The 12,121-nt window shown below is 36.0% G+C and overlaps 1 protein-coding gene across 1 annotated transcript; it reads left to right on the top strand.

The window, feature by feature from the left end:
- The first annotated feature begins 229 nt into the window (after positions 1-229).
- Positions 230-4,688, top strand: LOC107816713 (protein BOBBER 1). Its single transcript, XM_016642460.2, has 6 exons — positions 230-802; positions 1,903-2,075; positions 2,203-2,251; positions 2,451-2,617; positions 4,219-4,302; positions 4,391-4,688. Exons 1-6 carry the CDS (start codon positions 445-447, stop codon positions 4,427-4,429), a joined length of 870 nt encoding a protein of 289 aa, XP_016497946.1. The 5' UTR covers positions 230-444; the 3' UTR covers positions 4,430-4,688.
- Positions 4,689-12,121: the final 7,433 nt, after the last annotated feature.

Here is a 12,121-nt window from a genome sequence, read left to right as displayed (position 1 = left end):
TCAAGAAGATAGTGTACAAGATTGGGATGTGGAGGCTCAAAGATGTGAATTGATGCTCTCATCAGGGGAAGTTAATACGCGTTGTACTCTTTTTCTCTTACAAGGTTTTATTTAAGGTGAATGTCTATATTTTAGAGAGATTTTATGAATTTTACTTGATGTCTAAGTCACTCTTTCCCTATAAATAGAGATATCTTATTCTATTGTAATTGATCCCAAATGAATAAGAATTTTCTCTGTGCAATATTTTTCTTTCTTAAGCATTATATTTCTCTTTCCCTATTGTATTATTTTACTATGAGATAGTTACCTCTAGAATGATATGGAATTCTCTAGGCTGTCTTACATTTGTCTTCCCATTTCCCTCATTTCTATAAAATTCAAAATCCACCGCTAAAACCCTAAAACATTTGAACCCTGACTGATTCATTCTCGAGTGTATCAATGGCGATAATTTCCGATTATGATGAGCAAGATAACAAGCCACTGTCATCTTCATCGGTATCAAAAAAGCCTTTTAATGCCGTGCTTGATTCTGCAAACCCTCTAGGGTTTCTAGAAACGGTGTTCGAGTTTCTGGGCCGGGAGTCTGATATCTTCAAGAGCAATTCTCTGGTGAGTGATGTGAATGCGGTGGTTCGTATGGTGAAAGACAAGTTGGAAACTGAGGAGAAGAAGAGGAAAGAGAATGTACAAGGATCACCTGGAAAGGCCGAGAAGAAGTATAAGGAGGACGTTCCTGTCGTTGAAAAGGCCGAGGAGGTTAAGGAGGCCATGGAGGAGGACAAGAAGGGGCCTCTAGGTATTTTTTGTTTGTTTTATTTATCAAAATGTTTTTGTTTTTCTTTTTCTTTTACTGGTGTTAGGGACTTGTCTGGTCTGTAGTTATAGACGTTGACGTTCGTGTAGGCATTAGTGGGAGACTTAGAAAACCTTAAAAATGAATTAATTATTTACATGAAATGAGTCAGAATTTAGAGGAATGGATACCGAGGGTTTATATAAGTGATCCAAACTGCTACAGCGTAATTGATTGATTCATGATGTTGATATACTGGTTTTCTCCTGCCCCAGTGCTTAGCATGCGAACTAAGCGTGGCAATTAAGTTGGAGAAGTGTGTGGGGGTTTTGGGTGGGGGCATTAATCCCGAGATTTGAAGGCTGTCGGCTCTATTCTGTTTCGTTATGTACCGTAGTGTTATATAACTAAGATTTCGGCTTACAGGTACTTGTGATCCAACTCCACTCCCTTGACCCCTTGGATTTGAATATTACCACTCAGGGAAAAGAAAGAATTATCATAGATCTGGACCTTGATCCAGAATATCATGTGATATATTGTTTGATAAGTAAAGTTTTGTTTGAGTTGTGAAAAGCATTATAAGTAACAGCTGATGGCGAAGTGGGGTGTTATCATTTATCAAGTATATTTTGATTCTAATGTTTTGAAAAGAATATCCAATAGTACATTATGGAAGCTCTACTCTTGCTCACCGGAATTTGGAAATTTATAGCAGGGGACCTATGTGGATTTTATCCTGCATTGTGCCATTCTGCTTGGGAGGGTCTGTGTTGTGGTTGCTGTCTCACTTTGTTTATCACTATGACTTGGTCGTGTTATGTTTATGGTTACCGTAAGGTTAGTTATTTTCAGTTTGAACTAGTATACCTTTTTCTGAGCTGTGTAGGTATGTATGCTTGTGGGGTCTATTAACTCCAATTCTATGTTATAGGATTTTTTGTGGTAGTGTTTTTTAAATTTCAAACTCCATATAACATATGGCTATTCATTATTGACATCATATGCCAATTTGTATATGTTCATTGGTGCTACTGTACTACCTTGTGTTGTTTTGCATCACCAATGGCTTCTCATTGTTTTTGCTGCTGATATGTACACAGATCCCAACAAAGGCAATGGCCTTGATCTGGACAGCTACTCCTGGGGTCAATCTCTGCAGGAGGTCAGTCTTAACATTCCTGTACCTCCAGGGACAAAATCACGGTTTATTGTTTGCGATATAAAGAAGAACCATCTTACAGTTGGACTAAAGGGCCAGCCTCCAATAATTGATGTAAGTGAATTCTCCTGTTTCTGGCCTTTCAGAAACATCTTTTGCTGTAGTCCATTTGAAAATGTGCGAGATTTTGTATGATTTCTTTCTGAGCCCTTCCGAACATTCATTACTTTCGTGCTTGCAGGGAGAACTCTATCGACCTATCAAAGTTGAGGATTGTTTCTGGAGCTTAGGTATGTTACTTATATGTTTAGATGATGCATGGATGCTTGATAATTTGTTTCAATCTACATCTGTTGTTATTAGTATGTGAGTTGATGTTCAATGTGATACATAATTTCAAACTATGTGCATGCACCTGTCAGTACAATAGTTTGCAAGTTAGTCTTAGCAGAATTTGTTCAAGAACAACTAATACAACTATCTTTGCAGAGGATCAGAAATCCATCTCTGTACTCCTTACCAAGGCGGACCAAATGGAATGGTGGAAATGTGTGGTGAAAGGTGAACCTGAAATCGATCCAACGAAAGCTGAACCAGAAAGTAGCAAGCTATCAGACTTGGACCCAGAGACTCGATCGACTGTCGAAAAGATGATGGTAGGACTTTATTGTTAATAAAGGATGCTCCAGTATAGGAACACTAATTTTTAAGTGGGAATTCATGGCGGCACTTTTCCTTTTTTATTTATTTCTGCCAAGTCAAGGCCGTGATTTATGTTATTGTTCTTGGAAGTTTCTAGTTTCAATCACATGGTGATACTGCATAATTGCTGCTTATCCTATACATTATGAGTTATTTGCTATCCACACTAGCACAAATTTACCATCACAGGCTGTACTAGCATTCATGACATCCCTTTTTTTTGTGTGTGTGTGTGGGGGGGGGGGGGGGGTTGAGTGAGGTGCATTTGAACAAATGGATCCCTTTTTGACATGCTTGGTAAATGTCAAAAAAATACTTCTGGCTTAGCTTGTTGGCTTAGCGTAGAAATGGTTTTCCAGAAAATTCAGATTTGAAGCTTAGGTAGTTACTTTTGAGTGAGGTGCATTTGAAGAAGCGGATCCCTTTTTGACATGCATGGTAAATGTCAAAAAAATACTTCTGGCTTAGCGTAGAAATGGTTTTCCAGAAAATTCAGATTTGAAGCTTAGGTAGTTACTTTTGAGCGTAAACTTGTTCTAATATATCTCGGTTCTTGACTATGAAATCAAAATGTACATGTAAATTTGAGGTTATTTATGTAAACTAAGTGCTGAAGGTGCTTTATAAAATAAGATAAATACTTGGTTAAGTGGTTATACAAAATTTTAGTAGTATCTTCTGTATAGCACAACTAAGTGACTGAACTATAAAGTGCCACAGCCCCAACGAGCATGGATAGTTCCACAAAGTTAGTGAGGTGCATTTGAAGAAACGGATCCCTTTTTGACATCTTGGTAAATGTCAAAAAAATACTTCCGGGTTAGTTTGTAGAAGCTTAGCGTAGAAATGTTTTTCCAGAAAATTCAGATTTGAAGCTTAGGTAGCTACTTTTGAGCCTAAACTTGTTCTAATATATCTCAGTTCTTGACTATGAAATCAAAGTGTACATGTAAATTTGAGGTTATTTATGCACACTAAGTGCTGAAGGTGCTTTATAAAATAAGATAAATACTTGGTTTTTAAGTGGTTATACAAAATTTTAGTAGTATCTTCTGTATAGCACAATTAAGTGACTGAACTATAGCGCGCCACAGCCTCAACGAGCATGAATAGTTCCACAAAGTATAATTTTGTATTCAGGTTGTAGAAGTACCATTTTTTTCCAGTCTCTATTGGATTATGGCATATTCCAGGAGCTCTGAATCCTTTGGTAGTAAAATAAATATACCACCTCGCGTGATGGGCGAATGTTTTGGCACTGAAGTTTTTGTCTCATGTAGCTATTGTTGATGATGCTAAGTTGTGTCTATCAGCTTCATATGCCCCGTAGACATCCTTAATTTCTGGACTTAATAGTGTGGGATACACTTACTTTGGGGCGGGGTTGCTTTTATCTTCACTCTGTAGAAGGGACAAGCCGAATGATGCTTGATCTACTTGCCTATCAGTTGTTCTTCTTCTTTTGGTGGAATTCATGTTCACGGTAACTGCCTTTCTTATTGCATCTGTGAATGCCAATCCCTTCTAATAATGTGATGGATAATAAATTTTGCAGTTTGATCAGCGACAGAAATCAATGGGTCTTCCTACAAGTGATGAGGTGCAAAAGCAGGAGATCCTAAAGAAATTTATGGCTGAGGTACTTAATGACACCTTGTATTTTTGTCTTGCCGCCCTCCCTTGCAAAGTATTCATATTAACTGATTTTGTTCGATGATCTTCTGCAGCATCCAGAAATGGACTTCTCTAGGGCAAAGATGTCCTGATTCACAGAGTTTTTGCTTAGTGATCATATTTCTGAATGTCAAAAGAAGATAGATCATTTTCTGGCATCTCCTTAGTTTGGCTGGGATTCAAGATGTTTTTCTGCATATGGGAAGCCTATATTCTATAGTGACTTTTGGGTGGTCTTGGGAAGTAATTACTTATACACTACTGTGGAGTAATTGATTACAAAACAGTATACATCTCTGAACATCTTTATGTTCTATCAATGCTACTTCTATGCTTATCTGTGCTTGTTTAGCTTTTGTTTTCTGCCGTGTTTCATGTTGAATTTTCCCTGCACTCTGTTGGAATTGGTGTCTTGTCCCACAGTGGTCGATCTCTTTTTCTAGGGTCTAGGAAACATCCTCAGACTACAAGGTCTGTCCATATTTCAGCAATTTGAGCATTTATCAGTCCCGATGAAAGAAAGAAGCAACTTATCACCCAATTGACTCTGACAATCAGAGTCTGAACAGAGCATTGTTATTGCATTTATATTTGGTTTGATACATGTCGCTCCAAATTGTGAACACTGTGGGGCTGGTGTGCCACGGTGGAGTGGACAAAAGCTAGATATAATTCTCATATGGATTTTGGGATCAGTCTCAAATTTCATGATCTTGGTATTTACCCTTGGATTTTTCAGGTTCTCTTTCATACTTTGAACTATCTGGTAATGTGTGCTTAGGAGCACATCATATTATAATCATTACATGCAAGAACAGTTAACATAAGATATTCCATTGTGATATAAATTATAGTAGGTTGAAGAAACCAAGAAACTTTTTAGCCAACTGGACTTCCTAATGTTTTCAAAAAAAGTTGTTAATTTTCTCTGACTTAACTCTCTTAAGTGCCCATGTCAAGTTCTCGCCTTTGCACCATGTTGATCTCCTTGTATGTCATATTTTTGCCCTGTCCATTTCTCCCGCTCTCTACTCTAGTGTTATTGGCTGCTCCATTACCTCCTTCTAAGGTTGGTTTGCTGCAGTTTTTGCTGCTATATTTTCAATATATGTTTGTTTCCTTAGAATGCCCCCCCTCCCCTCCTCTTCTCTCTGTGCTATAGCTAAAAGGTTTTATTCATGTAACAGCTGGCACTTCAGCAAATAAGTCTGTTCAATTTAGAGTTGCATAATTGTTGTTAAAGTTCGTTCATGATCCTCTCCTTTCTCTGGTTGATTTTCTCCCCGTTTTACTCGTCATGTGTATCTCCATCGCCCGCTAAATAATTACGATTATACTCCAATATCTTTTCAAGTATATTGAATTATTGACTTTCTAGAAGTTGCAGCTTTTCAAAATTCTTGAAATTTGTGCTATCGATTATACTCCTATTTAACGCTTTAACTCAAGTTCAAGTGTATCTATTAAACACACAAGGATTGACATGGCACTGTGCGTGTGAAACATCAAACTTGAGCGCGTGAGGGCTAGAAAACAAATTCTCCTTCTACATTCTCTCCGTCACCCATCCACGAAAAGTTTTATTTTGTGTCTCATACATTTTACGCTAGTTTTATTTTGTGTCTCATACATCTTACGCTAGTTGTATAAGGTTCATTTTTGTCTTACAAATTTGTGGACCCCAATCTTACACTTCTGGGTTCACAAAACTGTGAGACAAAAAAGTGGAGTTTTGACAAAGCTACCCACAAAAACAAACTATTTACCTTGTCTACCCATTTGTTTTTCTACCCATAAACTGATTACATTTCCTACCCATAGTAGTTTTTGTGGAGAATTTTTTCTTTATTTTCCAATTTTTTTTTTATTTCTATGCTTCTTTTCTTCTTTTTTTTCTTTCTTTTTTCTTTTCTGCCTTTCTTTTTTCTCGTTTTCTTCTTATTTTTTTTCTTTTTTCCTTTTCTAATTTCATTTAACTTCTTATTTTTTAATATTCTTTTTCTCTTCATAATCTAATTTCATTTACCGTTTTCATTATTTTTTATTAATCTTTTTTTATACAATAAGAAAAATAATTGATATAGTAAATATTTGTTCACCTTTTTTTTTAATATAACTAGAACAATATACCTTTTTTTCTTTCTCACTTTTTAAATTCAATTATTAAACTGAAATAATATCAGTTGTCACTTGATCTAATACACTGAATATCACATTGATTGTTGTTGAGCACCATAAATTACATAATCAGATTCTAAGAATCAACACGTGATTGCCATGCAAACCTTGATCTCCTTCCCTATAAATATCAATACACACTCTACCATTAGCAGTAATACAACCAGTTATAGAGCAAGAAAACATAATCTACGACAACCAAATCTCCATATATACTTGTTAGAATAAAAATGATAATAAAATATTACAAAATACGACAAAAGTATAAGTAGCGAAAAAGACTTCTAGTACTATGTGATACCAATATGATATATATGTATACCAACAGAGCATATGAATTCTCTAGAATATTGCTACAACTATCTGCGACTATACTACTCTACCAAAACATTAAAGGACGCAATAAAAGTAAGAAAAAATTACATGTTCGTATTGCAAGCTAAATATTCGCAAAACAACTTACTCATTTCGTATACTAAGAGGGTATATAGTTGTATGGGGTCATTCCAACAATTGCTTATAACTATAAAAACTATTAATACACATAATTTATGTCCATCGGCACTCAAAAATTCCAGCATTATTGCAACTCATGTTGATATAAATAATTTCATAATAGAATTCACTTAAAATACAGCTAAAACAACCAAAACAATGTTCAAACTACCATATCATACTAATATGGCATATAACTATACCAACATGGTATACAGTTTTACTAGTTAATTCCCGGCAACTATATGACTATACTACTATTACATAACACACATGCATAAAGAGAAAAATAAAAAAATAGTGTACCACATATTAATATAATAAGGTATTTCAAGATATTGTACTATATTACTATTATTAAAAGAAAATCAAATATTGTACCAATTAAATGCAGCTAATACAACCAAAAAATAATTCAACTAGCATATGATACCAATATAGTATATAGCTATACTAATAGGGTATATAGTTGTAATGAATTGTATACTAAAATGGTATATTTGTATACTATTTTGGTATACAATACAAATTCGTCTTCTTCTCTGGTTCAACTATATTTCAACCCAAATTTCTAAAATTTACTACAAAATCTCCACCAAATTGACTAAAACTTTAGCTATAACCTCCAATCAACTTTCCAAACTAACCCATACAAGATCGGATCAAAACAATTAAAAACTCAAACAAACCAAGTTATGAGTTTCAAGCTTCAAGGTCCGTCAATGGTGGATTTAAATTTTTGTACAATAAATTTCCAAAAATATGAACTTTTATCTCTTAAGAAAGCTATAGAAAAAAAATACTAAAGAATTTCAACGTGCTCGATTTCAACCTTGTGAACACACTGAATGCCTCAAGTTCGGCTGCATGCCAATTTTCTCTTTATAATATATAAATTTTACTTTGTCAGGAACAAAATTAACTAATTGAACAAAAAGCGAATAAAAGAAAAAGAACCAAAAGGGAGAACAAAAAATAGAAGAATCTAACTCGTCTTTTAAACTAAGTTTTGCGTGAAAAAGGAATCTTTAAAATTGGAGACTCGTTATTATTTGAAACAGCGAATTTCGTTGTTGAAGTTGGTTTGGAATTTCTTTTAGCAATAAGTTTTACTTCTGATTCAGCTCGCAGTTACAATTATTAAATCAGCTGGGCGGGTAAATAGTATTGATTGCATAGGCAGAAAAAGTAAATAGTTTATGTATGATATTTAAGGGTAAATAGTTTAAATTTAATGAGTATAAAGTGAGATTTTCTTAAAAAAAAATTGCCTCATACAACTAGTGTCAGTTGCATGAGAATAAAATTTTTCCCCATCCACGTACCAAACATCCCCTTCCGATAAAGGAGAAACAAAAACAGAAAAGTTATAACTCACCACCGCTGCCTCACTCAACCAAACCCACCCCATCGTCGACCTTCTAATCATCTCTATGCCATTACAACCACCCCCTCGTCTTCTTCATTCAAAGTGTAAGGTTGGATATGTTGTCAACTCCATTTCATCCCATTTCTCGTTCTTTATATTTCTGTCGGAGTCATATCATATGGGTGTCGTAACTTAGGAGGAATTGCTTATGAGCGAGGTGGTTGACTTTTATTCTACTGGATGTATTTCCTTTATATTTGCAGCAGATATGAAATTGATTCATTATCTTAAATCAACGAGTTTGTCGTCTTTGATTGAATCAAATCACATGAACTTTCTGACAAAACTGGTAATCTAGAGCAAAAATGAGAAATGAACTCCACATCCATATGCGAGTAAAATAATTGGGTTCTAGGGCCGAGTCAATTTTGAAAGAATTGTTTGATTGTATTGTAGGCAACTAAAATTTTATTGAATTTAAATCCATAAGAAATTTGGATTTGATCTCAATTAAATATATTTTGCTCCAAGTAAATATTACGGGCTAATATAATTGGATTAATTGGTTAAGTTCAGTAAATATTGATTGGGCTAATCTATTTAGTTGGGCTGCAAATGAGGAGTCCACTTCATTCGGCCAAATATGTTATATTTCGAGAGGCCCAGTTTTGTTCCACATGTCAAATGAAATGGCACGCAAAGTCAAATAGAAGAGCCAATAGATCGTCACGTGTCAAAATGACAAGGCAAGTCAAGTCAAATTATAAGGCCAATGAAACAACGGTACGTGTACCGGCGACATGTTCTAGCCAATCAAATGCGGCCTTGTCACACTTCACTTTAATTGGTCGGAAAGAGTTTGTTCTTATCATAACTGTTTCCTCCCACAACTAAAAATAGGGGTTTTCATAACCCAGAAAGGACCGACCAGAAGTTATAACAAGAATCAAGAGAGAGCTCATGGATCAAACACTGCAGATTTCTCTAAAAGCTACGAGCATTCAGGTGTTCTAAGGATTAATAGATCAGAACGAAGATTCAAGAACAAAGTGCAAACCCTTGGATAAAAAATACGTCAAGATTAGACCTCAAGCACGTGAATTAAAATAAAATAAAATTCAAGATTAAGCTCAAAGGATCTTTTATTTACATTTGATTTGAAAAGAAGAATAAGAGGATTCATAGAGATTGTAACACTCATATTGTTTGAAATAAAATACTACGATTGTTGTAATATTTTTCGGTCTTGATTTTTATTTTCTTGACGAAATTTTATTGTCTACAAATGCTGGCACACCCAGTGGGACAATCTTTACCTCTCATCTCTACTTTTCAATCACAAAAGTTCAAGAACATCGAAGTGGCTTCAAAGAAAATCAACTCCACATCAACTTCTACCAAGGCTGCTGATTCTAGGTTCTATGCTGATGTAGAAAGTATCCTCGATTTTAACTTTGGAAGCTTTGGACCAATTACAAGGAGCAAAGCAAGCTCTTTAGGATAACAAGCACTCCAAGTTCCATCCGCATCAACTCCTATTTTCGGAGCTTCATCCTTAACAGGAGCAAGATCCACTATAAACGCACATGAAGGAGAAAGCGATGTTGCTGAAAAGATTAAGAAAACTCTAGCTCTGCTTAACGTCTACGGATCCAAGAACTCTGTTGTGAAGGAAGATGATGATATTTCAAGTGATGGATCCTCCCCGTTAACACCACATAACATGAGCCAATTGAGGATCAATCTATGTGATAATTCATGCTGCTTCCCATCATCCACAACAATCATGCAAGCAATGGTGACGAATGCTTCATATATGGAAGAGCAGTTGACAAACTTGACGGAAGCAATCGCTGGCTTGACCAAGTACATGCAAAATCAAGATGCTAGAATTGACAAGCTAACACACAGGGTGGGAATCTTGATGGAAGAAGAATCCACCCATACACCTGATAAACTCCCAAAGGTTCTAGAGAGTGATTCTCCCCCAAGACAAGTAGCATCCGCTAAGGCTATCCCTGTCTCATCTGAAGGGATGATTCCAATCGATCAAGTGAAGGAGTTCATTTAAGAAACTATTAAAAATAAGTATGAAGTTGCTAACAAGTCCTCTTTTACATACGCAAAGCCGTATATAAGATAGATATGTTGAATATGTCTGTTGGCTGCCAACCTCAAAAGTTTCAATAGTTTGATGGCAAAGGCAATCCAAAGCAACACCGTGGCACACTTCGTTGAGAGTGCAACAATATTGGGATTTATGGAGATTACCTCGTCAAAAAGTTTGTCCACTCACTATAATAAAATGCTTTTGATTGGTACACAGTCCTCGAGGCTGGATCTATTTATAGTTGCGATCAACTAGAGCAAGAGTTTCTCAATCACTTTTATAGCGTGAGACATACTATGAGTATGATAGAACTTACAAATACTCGTTAACGAAAGGGTGAACCGGTTATCAACTTTATCAATCGTTGGAGGAATGCAAGCCTCAACTGCAAAGACAGGCTTAGTGAAGCTTCTGGCATAGAGATGTGCATCCAAGACATGCATTGGGGACTGCGCTACAACTTGTAAGGTATCAAGCTTAGCACATTTAAAGAACTTGTGACTCGTGCCTATGACATGGAATTGAGCATAGCCTCTGCTAGAAATGAAAGGTTGCCCATCTATGAGCCTCGCAAAGGGAATGACAAGCAAGAAGTTAGGAAAATGAAGCAAGTTCGCACCCAAGTCTGAAAACAAAGAAGCTATGAATGTCAACACATCACCTGTAAAGTTCACGACGAAGGTGATCAAGAAACAGAGTGTGAAATCAACTTCTTTTTAAGATAAGCCGAGTGGAAAGTTGACTTTAAAATAAATGCAAGAAAATGAGTATCCATTTTAGATTATGATGTGCTTGAATATTTTGAAGAGCTTCTCGAGTTAGAGCTCATTAAGCTTCCGGAGATGAAGCGGCTAAATGAAGCTGGGAAAATTGATGACCCAAATTACTGCAGATATCATCGACTTGTGGATCATCCTCTTGAGAAGTTCTTTGTCTTTTAGGACAAATTTATGGACTTGACCCATAAAAAAACGATCCTGCTTGAAGATGAGAAGGCAAGTGCAAACCAAGCCTCTATCACCTTTGGATCATTTAGTCTAGATGGGCTATACAGTTTAAAAGAAATCAAATATGAATAATTACTGGAGAATAACAAAGCCAAAATAGATCATCCTGATGATGATGAAGGTTGGACGTTGGTGACTCATCGTAGGCACCACAAAAAGGATCCCACGAAAAGAATCAATAGAACAACCAACAAGGAAAATGTTGGTAAAAAGACCAAGGAAACACAATCCAGTTAAGCGTTTGAAGAAAGCAAAAGTGGAGGTGCACTACCCTCAAAAGCCACGGCCTCCGGTGATCTTGGAGGATTTCTTGCCAAGTTGGTTCGATATGAAGATTTTCCATGATAGTATTGAGGCCTCTTGTTGCAATGCTGATAAAGGGTAAGAAAAGAGTGATGACTTACCATTGGCACCATCTTGATAAAAACTCATCAAGTCCATTCCTCAAGAAGTTAATGCTTGCGAGGAAAAAGTTACGTTCACAAATAATGATCTTTTACTATGTGACACTCCTCATAACCGGCCGTTGTACCTGGTTGGAAATATGCGCAATGAAAGAGTGAATCGAATTTTGGTTGATGGAGATCATCAGTGACCATCTTGCCAATTCGCACTGTGAAAGAAC

Source organism: Nicotiana tabacum, chromosome 8, assembly GCF_000715075.1.
Source record: "Nicotiana tabacum cultivar K326 chromosome 8, ASM71507v2, whole genome shotgun sequence".
In the NCBI taxonomy this organism is placed as follows: Eukaryota; Viridiplantae; Streptophyta; class Magnoliopsida; order Solanales; family Solanaceae; genus Nicotiana; species Nicotiana tabacum.
Note: the sequence above shows the minus strand (reverse complement) of the source record. Positions and strands in the feature narration are given on the sequence as shown.